The sequence below is a fragment of the Mucor velutinosus genome, assembly GCF_035048745.1.
Source record: "Mucor velutinosus strain NIH1002 chromosome Unknown tig00000093, whole genome shotgun sequence".
NCBI classification, from domain to species: Eukaryota; Fungi; Mucoromycota; class Mucoromycetes; order Mucorales; family Mucoraceae; genus Mucor; species Mucor velutinosus.
The window spans coordinates 1,226,852-1,251,992 of record NW_027041907.1 but is presented as its reverse complement, the minus strand read 5'-3'; the positions used below and the strand labels follow the sequence as shown (position 1 = coordinate 1,251,992).

Sequence of the window (25,141 nt, the reverse complement as noted above, 5' to 3'; positions counted from 1 at the left end):
ATCTAATTAAATTCAGGCTTCAATTCGAGTGTACGCGTATTAGGATCAGAGGAGCGATTGCTCTTGGCCACCTTTCTCAGCAAGGCTGTAATAATATCACGGTTACGAGAGTCTTTCTTGATACGCTTACGGAAGCTCAACAAAAATTCCTTGGTGGTCATGACTTTGCCACGCAGCGTGTCAATGACTTCTTGCTCTGTAATCAGATCATCGTCGCTTCCAGCCACCTTTCTGTGCTTGCTTTCTCCACTGTTGGAGTCCTCCAATTTACGTTTCTTGGTAGGTTCCTTGGATCCTTGTGATGATGAGGGTGATGATGAGGGTGATGGGGGTGATAATGCAGGTCGATGTTGAGGCGAAGATCCAGGTCGCAAAGGCGATGATCTGCCATTGCCAAGAGGAGAGGAGGGTCTGGGTGTAGGTGAGGATGAGCCTTCGCGCTCCTTTTTTTTCATATACAGTGAAGGTGATCCAGGACGACCAATGGGCTTGGACATGCCTTCCTTCTTGATCTTGGCTGTGTGTGCTTTCTTGGGCATCATGGGCTTGGATACTGCTGTTGCCTTCTTCTTGGGTGGTACTGGTATCTTCTTTTCCTTTTCCTTTTCTTTCTCGGTTTCAGAGGTCTCATCATCGTCGTTGTCAGAATCAAGCTCTTCAGCACTGGAAGCGTAAGGATCGCCGTCTTCATCGTCACTCTCATAGGCTCGATTCTTTTCCAAATCTCTAACCAACTTACGCATTTGCTATGAAATGGCATGAGTAGTTGCACTTGGGTCAGACTGAATGCACTTTACCTTGCCCTCTGAAGTCAGTTTGCCCATATCATCGTAAGCATCATCAGCATCTTCTTGAGTGCCACTGATGGAATAGTCTTTGATCTCCTTCTTGACACGATCTTTACTATCCTTGACATCTTCGTCTTCGACTTCGTGTTCTGCAGTAGCTTCATCATCGTCTTGGAATACATCATCGAAATCCAAGTCGTCCATGTCTGAATCCTGTCTGTTGCCAGTGTCCTCGTCTGGATCAGGCTTACTAATATGAGGTAATTAGCATGGAAATAGAAGCTATTTCTGTACTAGTTACGACAACATACGTATGATCATCGTGGTCTACAAGCTTCAGCTTGGAAGAGGGTCGAGCAGCTTCCTCTGCTTCCGATTCCTTTCTATTCAACATCAACCATCGACTGCCTTCACGTTTTTGCTGTTTCTTCAACTATAGCACCATTTAATATCTAACCATCGGAAATGCACATATCATCCTACCTGCTCTTCGGCTTCTTCCAATGACAAGGTCTTGAAATGACGTTTTGGCTGGAATTTGTACCATCTATCCACAGGCATGACTTTAAATCCACTCTCCTGCAAAAAAAATGAGCCAAAAAAGATGAATCAATCAATTCAGCACACCAGAGACAAGCAGGCTTTCACTTACTGTCAGCACAAAGAACATGTAGTCGGAGCGCTGGCCACCTTCATAAGTACCCGTAAAGCTGTTTTGACCGTCGTAATCCTCCAAAATCCAAGGTCGTTGCTCTTGCTCTTTTAGTTCTCTTGTATCTTCTTTGGCCAAGTAGATCTGCTTTGTTCTTTTTTTGAAAAGCATCTGCTTGTTTCTTGTAGCACCACCCAAAGGTGCAATCAACGATGTATCAGCGCCTGTCTTAGGGCCATGTTGGTTCTGCGTGCTGGGAGTGGGCGCATCACCGCCTAAATCCTCGACATCGGAGGCAGCTGGTTTGGTTGCTGGGTGTGGGAGAGGTGTGCCTGCCATGATAGCAGCAGCATTAGCCGCAGCAGCTTCCTTTGCAGCAGCAGCAGCAGCGTTTTGTTCGTTCAAGTTCTGGATGTACTGTCTGTAAGGAAGAAAGTTGGTCTCTTTGCGATGAAGCTTGACTGGACGAGCAAAGTTTTTGGGCTCTACATGCTTGCTTCCACCCTTGAAATCCATCAGATGGTTCTTTCCTCGCTTGGAAGTGGACACCAGCTGAAATTCGCTGTAAGTGATATCCTCTGCCTGCTGTTGCTGTTGTTGCATTTGTAATTGATGCTGTTGCAGCATACGCTGTGGCCCCACGCCAGGACGCATTGGACCTCCTCCTCCACGACGAGGCACAGCACGACCTTTTCCCTTATCAGTGCGTGAAGTATTGTAGATACTAGACATTTGTTCAACAAAAAAGGTAAAAAGAAATTCTCTGTTGCTTGAAAAAAAGGTGGAGTATTTAAAGCCTAAAATGACCGTGACGTATTTACCATGTCTGCAGCCAGATCAAATGTTTAGATACGCAACCAAGTATCCTATTATGCCTCTCGAATTCAACACTTGTTTAATATTAAAAACAATGGGGATGATATTTATTTTTTCAATATAGACATAAAGATTTGCCGTAACAAAAAAAAATAGGGTTTAAAGATGTCTCTTGAGTTTATGAACAACAAATTTACTACAAGATGTTGGGTTAATGTGCTGATTCCATGAATGTGTAGACAAATCTAAAGCTCTTACCTGCTTCATAGCATCCTTCTTACCCTTGCGCTCGAGAATGGCAAGACGAGACTTGTCCAACTTGAGGTTAGTGACAACAACCTTGGAGGGAGAGATACCAATGGGGGCAGTGGCACCGTTGACCTTCTCGCGGGAGACACGGTCAATGTGGATAACCCACTTCTTACGGTAGACTTGGACAATCTTACCCTCACGACCCTTGTAAGTACCACGGACAACCATAACTTCATCATCCTTACGGACAGGAATGGAACGAACGCTGTGCTTCTCACGGAGTTCCTTGGACAAAGGAGCGCTCATGATCTTACGACGAACATCAGAGGTGGCAGCAAAGTGAGCCTTTCTGCTCTTTCTACGAGAGGAGCTAACATCTAACGGAAACATAGTACGTGGGTTAGTTTTTGCTCATGAATTCACAGCCATCAAATGTTGAATGAAAGAAATGGAAGGAGAGCCCGCCCAATGCTGAGTGAGTTTGCTGAATGTCCACATGGCGATACTGAGAGAGAGCTAGCATGTCTATCGACAGAGCGTACTCAATGTTGCGAGTGGGCTACACTACGATCGGTGATGAGTGTGAGTTGACAGCAGACGCTTTCTCTAGGTTGAAGTTGCTCCATTCTCGGCCTTTGTCCCATCAGCCGTAAAATTTGCATCCATCGTCATTGGGTTCATCCATCTTTTCCACAATTCGCAGAATAGCAAAGTTGCTGTCCATTCCTTCCATCCATTTGATGTTGATTGATTTCTTACCAGCAGAGAACTTCATCTTTTATATATGTCGGATGGAGTGAAAAAGGAAGATTTAGAAGGATGCCTTGCTATTAGTCAAGCAAATGGTAGTTTCGCCCCGCCGAGCGCTGCTTGACATCTTTACAGGTGGTTCATATGCACCTTTGAATAGCCATGTCCGAACCGAAAATGCTTGGGCATTTCGGACATTCTAGCTCCAGAATGCTCATCACAGGCATTTGGCATTTGTCTGTTCACCACTGGGTAAAGATCTTTCATTGAGAAGTTGCTTTGGTAGCACTTTCTAATTGATTATCTGTCTTCAGTTCAGATAGAGAGGAACACATAATGTCCTGAGGTTTTTAAGCGAAGCAGACCTGTAGCAATGGGCATTCTTACTGGAAATGTGAAGAAAGATATTGCTCATGGAGCAGGTCTTATTCAAATGTACGCTTGCCACGGCTCACTGACTAATAGACCAAAAGATGCCGAATCTGTATCCAGCAGACATGTCATATGAATTCAAATGATATATTGAATGTGGAGCCATGATCAATTGAAGTATTTCTTCTACCTTTATAGGACATCTTTCTAAATTCTTCTACTTGAATCAATACTATTAAGCATGAGCACAGGCATGGACAGCAAAAACAAGCAACATTTGTACTTTGATTTCCAAGATGAATATGACTATTTTGGAGAGTTCCTTGTCAACAAATATGTCAAGGTATACTGGACAGCATTCTTTATCTTGTGCATGTATTGGGGACTCTTCCTGTTTGCCCAGCATATATTTGGCGATGGCAATACGTATCGTAACGCAACTCTTCATCATAGCCGAGAAGGAGCCGTTCATAGTTTAGACATTGATACATACGATAACGTCCGTTCTTGGGTCAATCACCCTACTGCGATGAACATCTATGTATGTAAGCGCATGGCTCATAGTTCCATCATTTCCTACTCAATGGCATTGTAGTTTAGGTTGAATAGAACAGCGAATATGGTTAGAGATCTTGTTTTGCTATTGCTCTGTGTCCTCGTTATCAATACCTTGGCAAGAGGAGGCACACGCTCAGTCATGATTTTAACCTGGATGTGAGTAGATGCGTACAGTATGGCATTGCCAAAGTCTCACACACAGATATGATAGATATCTAGGAGCTGCCATATTCTGGTCGATATTCGAAATGATGTGCGAACATCACATTGCTCGGTTAGTGTACTCGACCTTGTTTTATGGAATTACAATTACAATCGGAGGCATTGCGTTCAAAAATGGTTTTGATCAGTTTGATTAGGCATGTGTTTTGTTCTAATGTGCCATCCCACCTATTGAAATAAAGATGTCTGGTAATCCTACTCTAGCCTAGAGCGAGTGAGAGAGAAAGTCGGACTGGGAGCACAGCCACCGAGCACAAATATCGCAAAGGTAACTGACTGTGTGTGTGTGTGTGTGTGTGTCTCTCTCTCTCTCTCTCTCTCTCTCTCTCTCTCTCTTTTTTTTCTCTTTTCATTTTTTTTTCTCTCTCTCTCTTGAAATGAGTGCTGAAGAACAAATCCTCAAGGCCAAGACATCTCTTGCCTCCGCTTTAGAAAGAGAAAATATCCAGGTAATTACGCAGTGCACTCTTTCAATTGAACATTTGAAAACTGATGCGAGTGTACTTAGACGTGTTTAGAAATTCTGGATTCCCTAGGCAAGATCAAGGCGACAGGAGAATTACTCAAGGTATGACATTTGACTCAATAGCAAACAAGTACACTACTAAACTTCACCCATTGCCAATAGAAAACAGACATTGGCAAGACAATTGGAAAACTGAGAACACATAAAGATGCCAAATTAGCTATGAAAGCAAAGTCAATTGTGAAGAAATGGAAGGATGATGTCGTTCAGCAAAGCAACAACAGCAACAGCAGCAACAACAAAAGCACAAATAGCAACAGCAATAGACCACCTGCTTTATCAAAAGTATCCACATCACCAGCCCCCAAGAAGAGCTCACCCTCTTCCTCTCAAGCATCGTCACCAAAGACCCCCTCCTCCCTGGAAGGTCCTCCACGCACAGTCAAAACAGATGAAGTGTCGTTCAAATCAACCGGCAATGTGCCTCGCAACAAGACAATTGAACTCATGTATGCCTCTATTGGCTTTGGAAGTGGAGCAGGTAAGATGGCGCACGAGCTATTTCATGGTCTTATGGTCAAACTGACCCTTCTCCTAGATTCCGACTTGTTGTTGAAGCGTGCCATGGCCATTGAAAAGACAATCTACTTGGAGTTTGGCGACATTAATCAAGACTACAAAAACAAAGTTCGCTCGTTAGCCCTAAATCTCAAAAATAAAAGTAATCCTGGGTTACGAGAGAGTGTAGTGAGTGGAGAATTAGCTGTGGAAAAGTTGTGTAAAATGAGTGTCGATGCCATGGCATCAGAAGAAGCTCAAGCCAGAGATCGTAAATTAGCCGAAGAAGCCTTATTCAAAGCGAGAGGTGCTGAATCCGCACAAGCCGAAACGGACATGTTCAAGTGTGGTAAATGTGGTGGCAGAAAGTGTACTTACTTCCAAATGCAAACAAGAAGTGCGGATGAACCGATGACAACCTTTGTTACATGCGTTGGGTGTGGCAATCACTGGAAATTTTGCTAAATTCTGGAACTTTTTTTTTTATATAGTAACTCAATAAAATTTTGTACATCTCTCTTTTTCCGTATGATGTCTCTGTTTATTGCTGTTGTTGCTGTTGTTGCTGTTGTTGCTCTAATTCGGCAACTTCTGCAGCAGCTTTTGAAAAAATCAGTGTTAATCAATCCATCTTAGAACCCCCCTCCCCCTCTAAAAAACAAACACCTACTTAAAAACCGACCGCCTGGTCCTCGAGGTCTTCTCATGGCATGCTTATGGCGACTTTCGTGAAGGTATGGTTTTCTGGCTCGTGAGGTTTTGTATTGTTCTTCCAATTTAAGTCGTGCTATTCTGCGTTTAAGAATTCGATGATACTGCTTTGCATTCACATACAACGGTTCCTCCTCTGGCTCCTGCTTGCTAGTTGGCGTTGTTGTTGTAGGAGCGGCAGCAGCAGGAAGAGGGTTCATTACCTGAACAATAGCTGCGACAGCAGCAGCAGTAGCAGCATTTTCAGAGGAAACCTAACAATCCGCGTGAGCGTTTCTATGGGATATGCTTGTCTAAAAGACCTTACTGGCGCCGGTTTAACAGTAGCTGTGTTTGATGTGGATGGTGTACTAGTCGAAGCTGTGAGTGAAGATGATGTTGGGTCTGGTACAGTCTATTATTTAGAGACAGCTTTTAATATGAGCTTTGCCATATTGTTTTGCTTAAGGGTCTTACCATTTGCTATCAATTGTGATGGTTTGCCAAAAAAAAAAAAAAAAAGAGATTGCAGATGAGTTTCCTCTACACGTACCTTTTATGCACCGTTTGACGACAACAGGGAAATATCTAGTCACTGATCTAGCAGCCTCCTCTAACCCTTCTTTGATACATTGGAAGAGACGTAGGACATTTACCATTATGAAAGGTATCGAGCGCTTACATGCATTGGCTAGGTATCACTGTAGCGTTAACGATGTGTATTTGATTCTTGAAGTCTAGCAAACTAGAATTTGAAGTATTGAAAACAACTGTTTCATAGCCATCCAGTCGAACTAGATTGATGGATCACCAAATCTGTTGTCCATGCTGAATGATTCTATACTAATCCAAGCTTCATTGGTGAATTCCGCCATTTTATCGCCTGCTCATTCCATCACCAATAGAAATCAAAACAAGAACGCAACAAACAAATGAACATTCCCATGAAACAAATAATGATATTGATAAATTATTTATAAATCTATTGGCATTACTAGGAGAAAGAGGAGAATGACGACTTATTTTGAGGTGAGAGAGTAGAGGCGGGTTGGTATGTAAGTATAATATTATAAATTAATAAGTTATTGAACAAGAATTAAGCAACTATAGAGGTCAATGTTAGCATACCGAACAGATAAGCATGATATGATGCTACTTACTCCTTCGAGCAAATTTAGAGGGGAGCAACAATGGCTACTACGGGAGCAACACTGGTTTCTACGGGAGCAACACTGGTTTCTACGGGAGCAACACTGACTTCTACGGGAGCAACACTGGCTTCTACAGGAGCAACACTAGCAGCGTTTGGAGCAACCCACTCGGTTATGGTTAAAGTGATGGTATGAGAGAGATCATATTCTTCATCAGTAGGATGGGTGGGCACCCACTGAGCACCATTGGCGATACCTACTACAAGGTTTGGACCAGCATTGGGGCTAACTACTACAGCGTCTTGACCAGCATTGGGGCTAACTACTACAGTGTCTTGACCAGCATTGGGGCTAACTACTACAGTGTCTTGACCAGCATTGGGGCTAACTACTACAGCGTCTTGACCAGCATTGGGGCTAACTACTACAGCGTCTTGACCAGCATTGGGTCCACCTGCTCCAGCATTTGGACCAGCATTGGCTCTACCTGCTCCAGCATTTGGACCAGCATTGGCTCTACCTGCTCCAGCATTTTGACCAGCATTGGCTCTACCTGCTCCAGCATTTTGACCAGCATTGGGTCCACCTGCTCCAGCATTTGGACCAGCATTGGCTCTGCCTGCTCCAGCATTTGGACCAGCATTGGCTCTACCTGCTCCAGCATTTGGACCAGCATTGGCTCTACCTGCTCCAGCGTTTTGACCAGCATTGGCTCTGCCTGCTCCACCGTCTTGACCAGCATTGGCTCTGCCTGCTCCAGCATTTGGACCAGCATTGGCTCTGCCTGCTCCACCGTCTTGACCAGCATTGGCTCTGCCTGCTCCAAAGCTTTCACCACCTCTTCCACCTTGTTCATCGTTTTCGCCACCCTTTCTGCGTTCTTCATAGTATTCCTTATCGTCCTTGTGCCAGTCACCCTTGCCTCCTTCATAGTCTTCCTTATCATCCTTGTGCCAGCCACCCTTATGGCCATGACTATGGCCATGACGATAACCATACTTCTTGTCATCTTCATCATCGTCATCATCGTCTTCATCGTCTTCATCTTCATCGTCTTCGTCGTCATCATCGTCATCATCTTCATCGTCTTTATCATCATCATCTTCATCGTCTTTATCATCTTCATCGTCTTTATCATCATCATCTTCATCGTCTTTATCATCTTCATCGTCTTCATCGTCTTTATCATCTTCATCATCTTCATCGTCATCATCACCGCCCTTATGGCCATGGCCATGACCGTGCTTCTTGTCATCTTCATCATCTTCATCGTCATCGTCGTGATGGCCCTTGCCGCCCTTCTTGTGGAAATCAACATTAGCATGATCCAACATACGAATAGCAGCAGTACCAGCTTCATAGGGACCCATAGCCTTGATGGTGATCTTGTGTTCACCCTTTGCCAAATCAAAGATACCCTTGCTGAAACGGTCATCGTTGAGAGCCTCCTCGGGAGTAGCAGCAAAAACTTGATCATCCTTGAGAGCGTCCACCTTGGTAGTCATACCCAAAGACTTGCCATTGTCAAAGACTTCAAACATATCACCACGGTTCTTGAAATCAGTTACTTGAATACGAGCATTGTTCTCAACATTGACATTGAATGATTCCTTGGCAACGGCCTTGTCGCCCTTCCAGCGGAAAACGACGAATTCGTTGGTCAATGCGGCAGGGGCAGCAGTGACTTCATCGGCAAAGTTTACAGGATTGAAGCCAGCATTCTCTGATGCGTATGCTGAGGCAGCAAAAAGAGCAATAGCTGAAGAAATAGCAAAGACAGTACGCATATTGAACTTTTTTTTTTTAGGTCTGGTTGAAAAAGAGGTATATGTTTAAAAAGATCAATTATAAGAAGAGAACGTACCTATCTAGCGTATCTTTTTATATGCTGCTGCTGGAAAATGTTGTGTTTGTGTGGTCCATACTTGAAGAGACAATTGCACGTCTTGATTGAAATATGACATTCTTGATGGAGGAAATTTATTTCAATGTCGCTGTAAACACAACATGCCACTCGCTGATTGCATATTCTCATAGCAGCAGAAAAGATGACTTGAATGTCCGTTGTAGCCAGATTTCACATCCACAAAAAAAAAATAAAAAAATAAAGGACAACTAGGTTGATTTAAACTTTTTTTTTTTCGTGTTTTCTTTGTTTGTCTGGATTGATAGACACAGAAAGAAAAGCAAATGAGCATCTCGGTAGAAACTTTAAAGGACGCCCTTGATTTTGCAAAGAATGGTAAATTATAAAATTCGCAAATATGCCCTGCATTTCTTGATAACAATCCACTAGATGACACTGTTGTCGAATCTGTCAATAGCTTGAACCAGTTGAGCAAGGATCACTCGAGCTGGGATAAAGGTGCTCAAGCCTGCAAGGATTTGGCTGATGCGCTGCGTACAGGTAAATACCACAAGATACAGCTACCAGACAAATGTTTTCATAGCTGCATACGAGTATAGCTTCGTTGAGATCTCCTCTTGGTGATTCGGGTATAATTGAAACCTTGGCAGGCTTATTGAATGAGACATCTGGAAGGCAATTCCATTTTCAAATTCAGGCACTGCGAGTATTAGGGAATTTATGCTTTGATCATGGTAATTTGATCTACATATTTGTTGATAAAGCAACTAATGGAGGATAAACAATAGAAAACAATCGCAAACGTATGAAAGATGCTGGTATTGTGCCTACTGTGGCCTCTTATTTGACTCAAGATGCACCTTCAGACTTGATTCGTACAGTATGTGGATTTTACTTGAACAGCAGTATGGATTACGGTAAGGACAATAAAGTGCGATTGCTACAAAAATACTCATTTGCATTGGGGGAATTCTGGCGTAGCTCCTATTCAAAATGAGATTGCTGAATGCGGGGCAGCCAAGCGTCTTGTCGATTTGATTGTACCTGGAAAACAGGACGATGGATCCATCACGATGGCCATCAAGGTGCTGGATAATATGGTCGCTGAAGGTTGGTGTCATTCGTCGCTAGATCAGTCGGTTATTGACATGCCACTGTAGAGACTGCTCGCAAGATTATTTCAACGCCATCTACAGTGATAGCCTACATCACAATGATGGAGCACATGTACAAATCTGAAGAATACATGGACGAACTGGATAATTTGGAGAACCTAGCAGACACATTGCTTCAACTCATAATGGATGATGGTATAGTACAACTGCGAACTGTCGAGGAAAAAAAAAAAAAAAACTCAGTACTCATCCAAGCAGATCTTCTTCAGAATGAAATTGTCGATATGGGCGCGTTGGACTTTCTGCTGGATTTCTTGCAGAACACTGACGTTGAATTGCAAGAAAAGGACGAGAAAGAGAAATTAGAGGAGATCCATAAAACGATGAGCAAGATTACCATCTATGCCACATCTACAGACGCCAAGATGGAGGAACTGTACAGCAACCGACATATGCTGTCCAGATTCTTGGACATGGCCAAGAGTAATTCAGAAGTTGTCCGTCAATGTGCCGTATATATACTTGGAAATCTCGCCAGAAGCGACCAGCACTGCATTGAACTGGTCGAAAAGTACAACTTGTCCAAGCTGCTGCTAGATATGTATCAAACCACAGAGAATGCTACATTCCAATACGCTATTTTGGGCTGTTTGAAACACTTGTGTCTTCCCGCGTCCAACAAGGACATTATCGGCAACGATGATTGCATCCGAATGCTATCTCCAGCTCTTGATGAATCCAAAGACATGCTCAAGAGAAACCAATTTCTCACCATTGGTATCATGAAATTGCTGTGCGCTAGCAACTGTAAGTGACCCTGTAGCTGTAATCCACAGCCAACTGACTGTTGTGGTAGATGACAACGCCAAGCGCATCATTCAAGAAGACAACACATTGTCGCTTGTTACGGGATTCTTAAAGCGAGTGGATGATGTTGCTGCCAAGAGCGAGGCTACTCGTGTGCTGACCAATCTAGTCAAAACTGTATGGGTCCAGAGCAACAACAATGACCTGCGAATGCAAGTTATGGAGGCACACATCATGGAGCCAATCATCGAGCTTGTGAGAACATCAACGTTTGCTGTGCTCAAGAACGATGGCATCATGGCACTCACATTGATCTTTTCAGAATCAAGCGAGAGTGCCACTACAAAGAAGGCGTTGTCCATCATCACTGCGGATCCACCTCAACCTATCATCGCGGGAGCGCAAGAAGAAAAAGAAGACGAGGGAGAAGAGCAAAAGGAGCACGAATCAAGATCATTTTTGCAAGTATTGATCGATGACATATGTGTGGAATCCAATGAGATCCCTGTCCAGATCAAATGCAATGCCTGCTTATTGCTCTGCAAAGTGGTGGAATCCGCCAAGAAAAACGATGATTTGCAGGTGATTGAAGCCATCAAATCCATTGCGTCAGATAGATTGGAAAGCATCCAGGACAACAGCGATTTACACAAATACGCTACCACACTATCCAAGGCATTACAACAACAATGATTAGATTGCCTAAAAAGTCAATCTTGTTTTTATGGCAGCAGCCATTTTAGCAAAATCATAACAAAGGGAATCCCCTTTTTAGGGCAATGTGTAACTCAGCAACGTCAATAGTAAATAAAGCTTATACTACCATCCTCTCTTCTTTCTTTTCTTCATTCTATACATACAATCATAAATGCCCTCTATCAAAAAACAAGAGAATTCCAGCACTGGTGGTGGTGGTTGGTTTTCAAGTTGGTTCTTCTCCAATACAGCCAGTGAGGATCAGGATGACAGTCTGCCATCCACATCTGCAGCAGCAGGAGAGACAAATTATGCCAGAAATCAGCACACACTTTCTTCACTGCGATCTCAAAAATCATGCAACAAGCCAGCCACTGCACAGAACAGAAACAGTGCAGCTACACTTGTCCGCACGGATACAGAGTCTTACCTGGATGCACCAAAATCATCTCGAGATCAAGCAAACGGAGTTTTGCGAAGAAAAGTAACTCGACGACTTCAACTCACCAACAACAATCTTGTCATTGATTGCCCCATCCCAGATCGACTACTCGGTGCACTTACCTTTAACGACCATGATGAGTTTTCTCAGCTAAGATACACTGCAGCAACATGTGAACCCGATGAATTTGAATCCAGAGGCTTCACATTAAGGCCAAAGATCTACAACCGAGAAACAGAGCTATTCATCGTCATGACAATGTACAACGAAGACGAGATCCTGTTTACTCGTACCATGCATGGTGTGATGAAGAACATTGCTCATTTGTGTAGCCTAAAGAAGAGCAGCATGTGGGGTCCAGAAGGCTGGAAGAAAGTCGTTGTTTGTATTGTCGCTGATGGTAGACAGGTGGTGAACAAAAAAGTCCTGGATGTACTGGCCTCCATGGGTGTCTATCAAGCCGGCATTGCAAAGAATGTAGTAGATGACAAGCCTGTCAAGGCACACATCTATGAAGTAAGTGCATCAGCTTGCTCTATGAAACTAGACTGACAGTTCTATTAGTATACCACGCAAATCTCTATTGATTCCGACATGAACATCAAAGGATCTGACAAGGGCATTGTGCCAGTGCAAATTATGTTTTGTCTGAAAGAAAAGAACGCAAAAAAGATCAACTCGCATCGATGGTTCTTTAATGCGTTTGGTCCAGTCATCAAGCCCAATGTCTGCATATTGCTGGATGTAGGCACACGCCCTGGCAATAGCAGCATTTATCAGCTATGGAAAGTGTTTCATCGCAATCCGTTGGTCGGCGGCGCCTGTGGTGAAATCCGCGCCATGCTGGGCACTGCCTGCTGCCAACTGCTCAACCCTCTCGTAGCAGCACAGAATTTCGAATACAAAATGTCCAACATTCTCGATAAACCATTGGAAAGTGTGTTTGGCTATATCAGTGTCTTACCGGGTGCCTTTTCAGCGTATCGATATGCAGCACTGAAAAACGATGTCAATGGTCATGGTCCTCTGGAAAAATACTTTATCGGCGAGGATTTACATAGCAACTTGCAAGGAAGCAGCCAAAGCATCAAAAACACCGGCTTGTTTGAAGCCAACATGTATTTAGCTGAAGACAGAATCCTTTGTTTCGAACTGGTGGCAAAAAAGGACGAGCGTTGGCTTTTGCAATATGTGGACAGCGCATTTGGCGAGACAGACGTTCCTAGCCAGCTACCTGAATTCATCTCCCAAAGAAGACGATGGCTGAACGGCTCTTTTTTCGCTGGTGTATACGGGCTGATTCATTTTCGCAAGATATGGAACAGTGGTCATGGCTTCAATCGAACCCTACTGCTGATGATTGAAGGCATTTACAATGTCATTAGCTTGGTTTTCAGCTGGTTCTCGGTGGTAAGTGTGTCGTACAACATCCAGTATGTATCAGCATTGACAGTTAAATGATACACCAGGGGAACTTTTACATTGCATTTTACTTTATTACCAAGAGCCTGTCAGCTTCTAATGTAGATCCATTCGGTAATGGCTGGGGAAGCAGGATATTCGATTTTTTCAAATACGCGTATGCATTCCTGTTGTTTGTTATATTTATCTGTTCTATGGGAAATCGCCCACAAGGGTAAGTGCAGACATAACACAACTATAGCTCTCCTCTAATTGTCTGCATCTAGCTCCAAGTTTCTCTTTATGGCATGCCTCGTTGGATTTGCTATCATCATGTGCTACATGTTATTCTGCTCATCATGGCTGATTTACAAGGGAATTCAACTCGCTGCTGAAAAGTACGACTGGACATATAACACCACCACCAACTTCCAAATAGCCATGAGTGATCCTGGTTTGAGAAACATGGTGATTTCTCTCAGTTCAACGTATGGCATTTATCTTGTATCAAGCTGTTTGCATCGTCAACCGTTCCATATGATGACCAGCTTCTTGCCTTATCTTTTACTTTTACCAGGTTATATCAATATCCTAAACATATACGCTTTTTGTAATACACATGATGTGAGGCAAGTACTTTTCAGTATGAATGTACTGGTGTGAGATTTGTCTAATACGTGGTCTTGTTATTTACAGCTGGGGAACCAAAGGTGATAACTCAGTAGCTAAGGACTTAGGCGTGGTCAAAGTATCCGAGAAAGAAAAAGGCGTCAAGACTGTAGAAATCGAGCTACCTGCTGATCAGCATGATATCAATTGTCAGTATGATGAGGCACTGTTTGCGCTTGATGAAAAGCCCTCCAAAGATATGGTAGGTGTTTATCAATGACTCTGCGTGGCTAGAAGCTAACCGAAAGAAAAAACACTGTCGTTAGAGCTCAAGCGGATCATTAACAAAAGATGATTACTATCGTTCTTTTAGAACACATCTGGTGTTGGCATGGATTGCTTGCAATGCCCTGCTAGTTGTTTTCATTACAGCATCCGACTACGAATCCATATTTAACCCATCTGTTGGTACAACCTATATGTCTATCATGCTCTGGGTGAATTGCGGTCTAGGCATATTCAGATTCCTGGGATCCATCATGTTTCTATTGCTTGGGATATTCACATCTGGCTAATGGGGCACTCACTCCAAGTATGCTGCAAATAAACTCTATTGACACATTTGGCAAAAACGCAAGCTCTGTGTATTTTGCGCAATCCTTTATTATGCTCATACGAGTGTTTATGCTTCCGACGGCTCTCTGCCTTCGCTTCGCTTCGGTAAGAGGCAACCTGCGCTGCCGATTGCCCTTGCGTATCTTTTCAAAATACTGCTACTTTTATTTTGACCCTGCACTTGCACATAAATACCTTTTATATTATCTGTGGATCTGATTCTTATGCGATGCTCTACATCCATATACACGTAGCTACTTCATAAACGGGCAAGTATCATACAAATGTTACCCCTTTTTAGTCAAGAGTGTGCCTACTATAGCAAACTCTGAGTGCATTTGAGCCGCGTTTTTTCGCGTTCAAGACCGTTTTAGATTGTCAGAATAACACCAAACAATTGTTCTCATATGGCAGTTACTTTCTGACACATTTGCTTAACTTTTTGGGGATCAAAAAAATATGGACACAAATCGACCAAAAAGCATGAGGTACCCCTCATGGTTTTCATCGAAAATCAAACGATTGCATTTTTCACCTTGAAAATAAAGACTTTTTCTATGGTATATATCAGATCAAAATGTTTCTATCGATCTAACGTAGCCTCTGATATCATCTTTGTGGAACTTTGACATGTAAAATTTCGATCTTTTGGCCAGAAACCTCTTTTTATATTTTCATAAATTGCTCTGTAAGTTTATTCAAAACATCTACCTTACTTGGTACCATTGGGTGCACCTTAAAAAGTACTCCAAGAAGGTATTAGGAAGCATCGGATGATTATCATATTTTATATAGTCGAATCTGCTAAAGTAGTTGAATCTAGTCGAAAATCATTAAGATTTTGGCCAATCTGGAGCAGACTATGATTCTGGGTTTGAATTGATTTTGGTTCGTGGGGCCGGCTGGCAAGCTCAATGCCCTTTTTCATCATGAAAGCAATACTGGGTGCTTTTGAAGCGTATTGAAAGTAGGTGGCAAATTACAAGGCATTATTGTCAGCCTTTTTGTTTTTTTTGTATTCTATATTTAATAACGCCAGTCTACCAAACTACTTACTAGATCGATTTTTTTTCCTTTTTGAGGCATTGAAAGTGTCTAGAGACCATTATGCTGTGAGTATACGTATCGTATAATAATAGATGCATTAAAGCCCTTGCTGTTATATTCCTTTCAACATTCTTCTCACTATCTTTATCAGTACACATTACACCTTTTACCAAACATCACGCATAATTGCCAAGCAGTGGTTGTTCAGGGTGTTTCCTATCACTTATAAGACATAATAAATTCCTCTTTTCGTATAAAAAAAACCCCCCCTTTAAACGACCTTTAACTCTAGATTCGGCCCTTTGAGATGCCCCATGTTTGTATCAATGGAAGCAATTGATAAACAGGCATACAGCATACTTGTATTGCCACTTACTCTCCAAAAATGTACAAGCTACAGTATAATCTGGATACGTTTAAGCAGCGTTTTCTCGTGCTACAAGCCGTTTTAGACGGCCAGAAAAGCACCAAACAATCCCTCTCATCTAGCAGTAACTGTCTGGCACCTTTGCTCAACTTTTTTGGGATTGCCAAAAATCGACCAAAAAACCATGAGGGATACCTCATGATTTTCATCAAAAATCAAACGATCGCGTTTATGACCTCAAAAATGAGAACTTTTTCTATGGGATATAATACATCAAAAGGTTTCTCTCGATCCAAAGCAGCCCCTGGAACTTTATTTGTGCCACCTTCATATGTAAAAGCTTGACATTTTCGCCAAAAACCTCATTTCATATTTTCAGACATTCTTCAGCAAGTTTTTTCAAAGCATCTGTTTTAATTGGCACCATCGGATGCGCATGGAAAAGTACTCCAAGAAAGCTTAAGGAAGTATAGGCTGATGAGCACATTTCCTATAGTCGAATCTTGGCAAACTGGTTTGAACAAGTCGAAGATGTCTAGAATTTGTCCAATCTGGAACGAATTTTTGGATATCGGAGAGTAAAATATTTTGGCTGCCAAAATGCATTCTCATGAAGGCAATGGATGTCTCTGAAGCTAGTAGGAAGGGGATTGAGAAGTGAAGTATGCTGTAGTTTCATTAAAATTCTTCTTGTTGCAATTTCTACTAATCTATATATAGGATAGGCTCAAGCGTTTTGAAAAGCTTCTCTAAATGCGATTCGTCTAACGAAATGCAAAATTATCACCTTTATCAGAATTGCATGATACTTGGTTCGTAATCCTTAGCAGGAATATACTGTAACATTAGTTTTTTACTTTGATCTAATGGTATTCACAGCAGTTACAGATATGGAACGTTGAAATATAGAATTGCCTTTCAAATGCCATTTTATTCAACTGTGATGAGCACCATTACATTTTATTGGTAAAGTCTTTCAGAAATCAATGTCGAACTCATTAATGATCCAAGTAGAGGTTAGAGCAAGCCTTCTCACAGAGTATTGGCGAGCTCAGGCAACTAATGTAATAGATCCCCTTTTGTGTTTGTCAGATCAGCTCTAAGCATGCGATCTACATATGTATTTCACCTTACAAAAAGTACAATAGCATCACTAACGGGGATCAAATTTCCAGTTTTGTTGTTCCTGAGCATGCTTGATTGACATTTGCAAACACTCAATACAAATGCTGTGGTGCTGCTTATAGTAGATCAACAAAACATGCGAAAGAAATGTATGTATTGTGTGCTATTTTTAGATAGTATTGCTACTGTATTGTGCCTTGTTTCCTGACAATGAGATTGATCTGCATTTAAAGATCAATCAGTAAATATGTTAGGGTAGTAACAGATTAAGACCCATCAAATCTATAAGTAGTGGCCTGATACAACTCTTCAACTAAAGACATGCGGTTGAATTACTTGTAGCTTTGATCTTTGTAGAAGGGTTGTAGCAAATGGAGATTAGATATTTATCATCTCCACGATTTTTTTTTTTTCAAACACATCACCTCTATGATTTGGCCAGATATGATTAGACCATACATTGAGCTGAAGAAGGAAGCTAATCAAAGCATTCATGGGATTGCAATAGCACCCAATCTCTTACGATCAAACAAGCAATAGCTCACTACCTTAAGTCTCAATGATTATCTCCACATGTCAGATTGAAATGGCCCCAAATCCATAACACCATTGGCTGTTTCGAGGCCAAAAAAAAAAGCGGTCTTGGTGACGTACAGACTGCAACAATGAAGGTTCATTATTTTTCTTGAATAATCTTTTTTCTTTCGCAATCCCTTCTCAGTTTCCACGAACATTTGGTAATAATATATATTCATAATCATAATATTTCGCATATTATATTCTTTATATATTTCATCAATTGGTTACAATGGCAACGAAAGAGGATAGATATCCCAAGGAACACAAGCCTTTCCCTAATGATAAACCTATATCCTCTTCTCAAGGCAGCAGCAGCATGAGCAACAATGGCACCGGCAGCAGCAGCGGCAAGCAGCATCCCGACTTTAAAGACGCATTGAAGAGCACCATCAGTCGACACATGAAGGGATTTCGAGCTACCAATGTCATTACTTACAAACGTTTTCGAGACAAAAGCACATGGCAAAGACCTGGCGAGTTTGCTGAACTTGTGGCAACCGACGATGAAGATGCATTTACAGCTGATCCAAAGGAAGCATGGCCTATTATGCAAGACATGAACATTGATATACCAGTCAGAGAGTTGACCAAACAGCACCGTGTAGTCGACCGTAACTGGACAGTGCCTGTGTCCAACAAAAAGTTCAAGCAGCCCGAGCCCATCTATCCACAAAGCACCGGTGTTAAATTGAGAAATGTGGAGGACATTATGAACGATTACAGCAAGAAGGCACCACCTCAAGCAACATCAAATACGCCCTCGCTGTCATTGTCAGCATCTTCTAATGCGAACAAATCTCTGACACCAACGACAAATTCAATACCACGCGTTGCAGATAAAAGCCAACGCCCACTTCAATTGATTCCCGATAAGATCAAAGGTGTTTTACAGAATTTGACTGATACAAGACGAAAGCCAACCTCATCAGCCAGTACTACACCTGCCAAGAGCCTTGGAAACACGCCCTCGAGTAACACACCTCTTAAATCAACTGCATTGAAATCATCTACCATCACTCCTCAGGATCCAAAAATCAAAAAACAAACAGCACATCCAATCACCACCACAACCATCACAACTGCGAAATCAGCTAATACACAAAGTCGACCTCGGGTTTCATCCAAGACGATACCGATGGAGAAAGTGACACAAATTGAAAATATACCAGTAAGTAAACAAGAGTTTATCATATGGAGCATGCTGAATTAAGCATAGTACCAGGATCTTATGGAGGCCCGCAAATACCTAATCAGTCCTGATGAAGTGGAATTTCGAAGCTTGTTGAGTTTGCAAGAGTAAGTATGCATGTGGGTGAAATGTGGAGAATATCTTAGTAATACAAGGACATGATTCTAGAATGCCCAAGAATGCTCAAGTAAAGGAACGACCTCAACTATACTTTCGTTTATATCCCAAACCCGATGAAAACGACATGTCCAAGGGCCTTAAACAACACATTGCATCAGTAAATAATATCAAACCCAAGCAGGAAAGAGCAGCATCAGCGTCGTCCACCAAAAGTAAGTACTACACAAACATTTTGCAACATAATCGTTTATTAATCTCATCATATCATAGAAAATCAAGCGAAAGCTTCAACACATTCTAAAAGTACAACATCCACCACCACAGTCAACACTAAAGACACATCATTACCACCCTCGGATTTATCAACAAGATCTGCTGGTAAATCTAATAGCAAAAAGAAATCGCAGAGCGATCATAGCCAGGCGCCAATACGTACATCCACCACCACCACGACAAAAAGCAAACAGCCCATCCATGTTAAGGAGGAAGGAGAGGAGGCTACCGCTATCAAATCTGAAAAGCAAGTCTATCCTAGTTCTGTATCTGCTGAATTCTTGAGATCAACAAAGATCCCCAAACGCAACAACAGCATTAACAAATCATCATTCTCATCGCATGATATAGAGTTGGAGGAAGGCGAAACAATTAGTCCATCGCCATCACCTATTCGTACGAAATCTCGATCAAGTCATACAGGCATGGATGATGAAGGCAGCGGAACCGAGCGTTCTACTGCCCCTGGGTCAGCTTCTCGAAAATTAGCAACCACAGCAGTTGCGGCATCCACATCTACTCAACCATCCACCTCCACCTCAACTACAACAAGTAAGCGTCGCGATGAAGAGAAATCTAGTCGTGAGCGTGAAAAGGGCCGTGATCGTCATCGTTCTGAAAGTGTCGGTTCTAGTAGAAGAGATCGTAGCCATCGCAGAAGTCGATCTCGCTCACCTGTCAGTAAAAGCCATCGTTCTGATAGCAAGAGTCAACGACAAACCAGCTCTGAATCAAGCCATCGACGCCGATCACCTGCTGTTCGTTCAGAAAGAGAATCCAGTCGTACTGAAAAAGAGGGTATTGCTTCGATTGCTGCAGTTAATACCAGCTCCCGCACTGACAAGGAGACATCGCGATCAGACCGGGAATCATCACGCCCTGAGAAAGAGACATCATCTACTAACATCAGCCGATCAGAAAGAACAAACAGGGAACGGGAATCGTCTGGTAGAGAGCCAAAACGCAAATCAGTCCATGACGCTGCTGACAGTAGATCAAGTGTCAGCGAACCACCCACAAAGCGGCTTGCAACCACTAAAACCAGCAGCAGTAGCAGCAGCAAGGATGACAGCAAATCTTCATACACTAATACTAATACTACACCCACAACTATAATAGAAAAGGATACCAAATATACCAGCAATTCTAATCCAGTGTCCAATTCATCATTATCCACTTCCAAAAATGTCAAAAAGGCGACTGCTACTGTTACTACTCAAGTGGCAAGCACGCCCAAATCAGTCTCTACGCCCTCTACATCCTCCTCGATATCAAGTAGTACAGCCATCACTGCCTCTCATGTGCCTGAAAAGATCATATCTGCTACAGCACCCAATGCTGAATCACCAGAGCAACTCAAGATTTTCACCATCATGTAAGTATTTTGTGTTTAGAAGTTAATGCGAGTATGAGACTGACACAGTGAGCGTGTAGGTTCAAGCAGCTGGCACATGCAAATAAGCGACGAGGCGATAGCCAAAAAGACCCTGTGATTGGGGTCATCGACCATTTCCACGCACTGTGTGATTACATGCTGAACTTTTATTTTATCGACAAGGTCAACACAAACGTTCCTTTCAAGCAGGCATCTGTCGCATGGAAGAGCCTGTTCCCATTTTCTGACAGTCTATTATTGAAGCTGCAGGCCAATCATTTGAATGAATTGTACGGCTTATGTGTTCGATTGGTTGCACTGATTCGATATTACATTTATAGTCGCATGGAAAGCGCCACTCGACCATTACTCACCAAGCACCTTAGCAGCAGTGGAAGTCAGGACTCGAACTATACCGACCGTACTTGCATTGAGATGACAGAAGGGCTATTGCGAGAGCATGAAAAGGCAGAGAAATGCTACAAGGAATCCGAGAAATACATGACTTTTGGCAAGGTAGCAAGCCAATTTCCAGGCACATTCAAAGACGTGTGTATAGATGGTAACATCTTGGCAGGCATCACGCTAGGCGGCGAGGCAGGCGTATCTGTTGGACCCATGTTTCCCTTCACGCCCTACTCACCCTTGCACCATGCAGCCATTGTATCCAAGTGTATCCTCAATGAATATGTAACAAAACACAACTTGAACTACTCTCCTATTACCAAGCCAGAGGAGTTCATGTAAACTGTAAATTAAACCATCTAGCAATAAACTTTCAGGCTATCATACCGAGCCATTTCATGTTTAGATTGATCTGCTTGCATAGTTAGCAATGGTGCACACAACTGTAAATTAAAGCTCAACCGTCCAACTGTACGGCAACATTCAATAGAGCTTGTTCGTGTTTTTCTCTTCTTTCATCTCCTTCTTTCTCTTATATTTGAGTCATGGCCATAGCGAGACGTACCCTCCTCCTTCTTTCTGTTCTGCTGGTATCAAAATGCATCACAGTGGCATGGTCAAATACGCATACAAACAGCATTCATGCCTTGCACAAACGCAGCAATGAACTAGGAGTAGAAGCCGGCAATAAGGTATACAGCACAAGCTTCTGCTTCTTGATGCCGATACTAAATGATCGCATAAAAAGTGTGATAACATCAACCTACAACAAGATCAGTGCGCCTACGTGCTTGAACACTGTATGGATGCAACACCTGGTCTATTCAACTATATACAACTCTACTACTGCTCGTCTGTGAGGCCACTGGTCTTTTTGTTTTTGGTATGTAGAATCTCCTTTCGAATGTACATTCGCTTAATCTCATGCCATGGCATAGTGCGGATGGCTCTTGTTTCTGTTTGGATTTGTCGGCATTGCAGCATCAGACTTTTTCTGTGAGTGTCACATTGATTCATACAGCATGTGCAAAACTCTCATAGTATATCCCCCCCCACCTAGGCCCCAACCTGCAAACGATCGCTTCAGCACTGCATCTTTCAGAAAGTCTAGTAAATATCGATACAGCTCCAGCTTGTTACGAGTACTCATTTTTGTGGAATTAGACGGGAGTGACGTTCTTGGCATTGGGTAACGGAAGTCCAGATCTCTTTTCAACATTTAGTGCGATGCATTCCAATCTAGGCTCACTGGCACTAGGTGAGCTGATAGGTGCGGCATCGTTCATCGTAAGTGTGGTAGCAGGGTAAGATTATTATGCGGGTGTATGGATAGAGTGCTAAATCAGTATTGCTTAGAACAATGTGTGCCATCAAGCCATTCAGGGCAAAAAGGTTCAGTTTTATTCGAGATGTGTCCTTCTTTACATGCGCCATTTTGCTCGTAATGGCTATTGTGTCTGATGGCTTGATTCACTTTTATGAAGCCATTATTTTGATCCTATTTTACGTTGTGTATGTCATGGTGGTTGTAGGAGGAAACTATTACATGAAAAAGAGATCAAATTACTTGAATCTGGTGGAAAGAGCGCGTTTAGAATACGAAGAAACTGGCACTGATGTGGACAATTTACTGCGAGGAAATGCGTTTATCAGCGGTAGGGTGACACAAGATCAGACTGCACTCATATTCATGCTGACATGACACTAGGCAACCAAACAAACGACGATGAGATGGAGTTGTATGACGAAGGCTTTGAAACGGAAGGATATCAGGATTTGGTGCATCAAAGGAATGGAGCACACCCAAAGCTAAGAATCCGTACATCATTATTCTCTGCTATCGAGTTTCAAGATGTAGTACGATCCCTAAAGAGCTCAAGTCCCATCTACGGCAACAATAACGACAGCTCAGCACAACGAGATCAGCCATTTTCGAGCCAGACGACTCCCTTCGAACGATATTCAGATGATGTATCACTGCACACGGCTGAGAGTAGACATAATGAACCATTGCCCACACTGTCTCCTGCTCGTCCATGGAGCAGACTGCTATACCAATTTTTTAATTCGACAAACACACACTACATCAAACGTCAAATCAACAAGCATCTGTTTCCATCGTTGGTGGGATTTCGACAAAAGTCGACGTTTGGTAAAATGAGTGCCATTATCTCCACGCCAGTAATATTTCTATTAGCAACTACGCTGCCTGTTGTCAATGAGAGCACGCTAGCTGGAGGAGGAGTGTCACAGATTGAACTGAATGATGATACAGTGGGTCTAGTCAATACGTTTGTTGGCGATGACGATATTGCAGTCAATACAGAGCAAGTGTCTTGGGCAAAATGGCTCACTGCTGTTCAATTGTTCGGCGCACCACTGCTTGTTTCGTTTGTCATGATAGCACAAGACATTGCACCGGTGTATGTTGTACTGCCTATTGGATCTGCTGTTGGCATCATGGTGTCAGTGGCATTTTGGATGACCACCTTGCCCTCAAAGCAACCACGCTTATTCTGGATGATGTGCTTTATTGGTTTTGGTGTAGCTGTTGTATGGATATTTTTAATTGCCAATGAAGTAGTCAGTGTCTTGCAAGCAATTGGTATGGCTGTGGGTGTGAGCGAAGCTATCCTCGGGTTGACTGTGTTTGCATTGGTAAGTGTGCAGGAAAGAGAGACTACTGAGATATTCATATTGAATTTGGTTTGATCAGGGCAATAGTCTGGGTGATTTCGTTGCCAACGTGACCATGGCCAGAATGGGCTATCCATTGATGGCGATGAGCGCTTGCTTTGGAGGCCCCATGTTGAGTAAGTCGCTATTGATCTCGCGGTTTAGATAGAACACTAATGCACTCAAAGATATTATGCTGGGCGTGGGCATTGGAGCCACATTTGTCACTTCACAGAGAAACGAGCCTTATAGCATTGATGTATCCAAGACAATTGTCGTGTCTAGTATAGGCCTCTTAGTTGTTCTCATTTCATCGCTTATACTGGTGCCCTTGAATGGATACAGAATGTCTCGAAGATTTGGATATAGCTGGATTGCCATCTATTTAGTCTGCACAGCCATCAATTTATATATTGAAATCAGTTCTTGAGCAGCTTTCTCTTATGCTACTATTTGTACTTTCAAACCCTCTTTTATTACATTTATACCACATCACATTTGTGAATTATACTTCATTAATAAGATTGCTTTGTGCAACAACAGTTGGATAATCCATACAGACCTTGAACCCTTGGTGCTCCTTGATGGAACATACAAAAAGCCAATCGCTAAAGATTCGACTTGGCCCCCCCCCCCAGTTGCTCTGCCCTAAAATTCATACAGGTTTGATTAGCAATAAAACCAACAATGATAGATGCAGCACTTTCAAGTGTATACTATAAAGAATGCGATACCAGATGTGGCAAAAAGCACATTAGCAGGGCGTATCCACAAGTCAAACCTATCCTATCATCAACCGCCCTGACTTGAAACATTGTATATTCAGGAACGAGAATATGGCATGCTTATTCATTGGACACTGACACAAACAAGCCATAATCTATCCCAGATGCTTATGGCTCACGTATGATAAGAAATAGCAACATTGGAATGATATCATGTAGCGTAGTTGGTTAGAGGCAGCGACTGAGATAATAAACTGTGGTATGCTAGTTGCCTCTAATACAGACTAGTATGCCAAGGTGGGAAAAATGGTTTGTGATGAAAAAAGAAACTCTTCTTCTTATCAACTAATGTAGAACATGTGTCTTATGCCTCATACTTTTTTTTATCATTGTGTATGTAGCCCCCCCACACTTAAACTGCCGTAAATAAAGG

General features: G+C 42.5%; 10 protein-coding genes across 10 annotated transcripts; 6 read left to right on the top strand and 4 right to left on the bottom strand.

Annotated features, from left to right (window-relative positions):
- Positions 1 to 2: 2 nt before the first annotated feature.
- On the bottom strand, positions 3 to 2,172 carry PTAR1 (Protein prenyltransferase alpha subunit repeat-containing protein 1; the record flags this gene model as incomplete). The annotated part of the gene is made up of 5 exons (XM_064821536.1): positions 3 to 746; positions 798 to 1,038; positions 1,100 to 1,221; positions 1,272 to 1,367; positions 1,441 to 2,172. 5 exons carry the CDS (start codon positions 2,170 to 2,172, stop codon positions 3 to 5), a joined length of 1,935 nt encoding a protein of 644 aa, XP_064681222.1.
- A 277-nt stretch (positions 2,173 to 2,449) lies between these two features.
- ATC70_002153 (uncharacterized protein) lies at positions 2,450 to 3,283 on the bottom strand (the record flags this gene model as incomplete). The annotated part of the gene is made up of 3 exons (XM_064821535.1): positions 2,450 to 2,452; positions 2,515 to 2,885; positions 3,268 to 3,283. The coding sequence occupies 3 exons, from the start codon at positions 3,281 to 3,283 to the stop codon at positions 2,450 to 2,452; spliced, it is 390 nt and encodes a 129-aa protein (XP_064681221.1).
- Positions 3,284 to 3,871: 588 nt separating this feature from the next.
- ATC70_002152 (uncharacterized protein) lies at positions 3,872 to 4,225 on the top strand (the record flags this gene model as incomplete). The annotated part of the gene is made up of 1 exon (XM_064821534.1): positions 3,872 to 4,225. The coding sequence occupies one exon, from the start codon at positions 3,872 to 3,874 to the stop codon at positions 4,223 to 4,225; it is 354 nt and encodes a 117-aa protein (XP_064681220.1).
- A 562-nt stretch (positions 4,226 to 4,787) lies between these two features.
- Positions 4,788 to 5,899, top strand: ATC70_002151 (uncharacterized protein; the record flags this gene model as incomplete). Its single annotated transcript, XM_064821533.1, has 4 exons — positions 4,788 to 4,859; positions 4,919 to 4,978; positions 5,039 to 5,417; positions 5,475 to 5,899. 4 exons carry the CDS (start codon positions 4,788 to 4,790, stop codon positions 5,897 to 5,899), a joined length of 936 nt encoding a protein of 311 aa, XP_064681219.1.
- A 76-nt stretch (positions 5,900 to 5,975) lies between these two features.
- Positions 5,976 to 6,604, bottom strand: CDC60 (cytosolic leucyl tRNA synthetase; the record flags this gene model as incomplete). Its single annotated transcript, XM_064821532.1, has 4 exons — positions 5,976 to 6,034; positions 6,105 to 6,399; positions 6,453 to 6,539; positions 6,602 to 6,604. 4 exons carry the CDS (start codon positions 6,602 to 6,604, stop codon positions 5,976 to 5,978), a joined length of 444 nt encoding a protein of 147 aa, XP_064681218.1.
- A 694-nt stretch (positions 6,605 to 7,298) lies between these two features.
- ATC70_002149 (uncharacterized protein) lies at positions 7,299 to 9,062 on the bottom strand (the record flags this gene model as incomplete). Its single annotated transcript, XM_064821531.1, has 1 exon — positions 7,299 to 9,062. The coding sequence occupies one exon, from the start codon at positions 9,060 to 9,062 to the stop codon at positions 7,299 to 7,301; it is 1,764 nt and encodes a 587-aa protein (XP_064681217.1).
- A 403-nt stretch (positions 9,063 to 9,465) lies between these two features.
- On the top strand, positions 9,466 to 11,757 carry ATC70_002148 (uncharacterized protein; the record flags this gene model as incomplete). Its single annotated transcript, XM_064821530.1, has 7 exons — positions 9,466 to 9,517; positions 9,572 to 9,682; positions 9,742 to 9,876; positions 9,931 to 10,059; positions 10,124 to 10,252; positions 10,303 to 11,064; positions 11,114 to 11,757. 7 exons carry the CDS (start codon positions 9,466 to 9,468, stop codon positions 11,755 to 11,757), a joined length of 1,962 nt encoding a protein of 653 aa, XP_064681216.1.
- Positions 11,758 to 11,932: 175 nt separating this feature from the next.
- ATC70_002147 (uncharacterized protein) lies at positions 11,933 to 14,787 on the top strand (the record flags this gene model as incomplete). The annotated part of the gene is made up of 6 exons (XM_064821529.1): positions 11,933 to 12,718; positions 12,767 to 13,612; positions 13,672 to 13,838; positions 13,891 to 14,091; positions 14,300 to 14,474; positions 14,539 to 14,787. The coding sequence occupies 6 exons, from the start codon at positions 11,933 to 11,935 to the stop codon at positions 14,785 to 14,787; spliced, it is 2,424 nt and encodes an 807-aa protein (XP_064681215.1).
- A 3,387-nt stretch (positions 14,788 to 18,174) lies between these two features.
- Positions 18,175 to 21,649, top strand: ATC70_002146 (uncharacterized protein; the record flags this gene model as incomplete). The annotated part of the gene is made up of 5 exons (XM_064821528.1): positions 18,175 to 19,113; positions 19,168 to 19,241; positions 19,303 to 19,466; positions 19,525 to 20,902; positions 20,962 to 21,649. 5 exons carry the CDS (start codon positions 18,175 to 18,177, stop codon positions 21,647 to 21,649), a joined length of 3,243 nt encoding a protein of 1,080 aa, XP_064681214.1.
- A 460-nt stretch (positions 21,650 to 22,109) lies between these two features.
- On the top strand, positions 22,110 to 24,413 carry PCL5_2 (PHO85 cyclin-5; the record flags this gene model as incomplete). Its single annotated transcript, XM_064821527.1, has 8 exons — positions 22,110 to 22,190; positions 22,246 to 22,303; positions 22,368 to 22,417; positions 22,472 to 22,594; positions 22,641 to 22,962; positions 23,016 to 23,965; positions 24,024 to 24,120; positions 24,172 to 24,413. 8 exons carry the CDS (start codon positions 22,110 to 22,112, stop codon positions 24,411 to 24,413), a joined length of 1,923 nt encoding a protein of 640 aa, XP_064681213.1.
- Between the last annotated feature and the right edge of the window lie 728 nt (positions 24,414 to 25,141).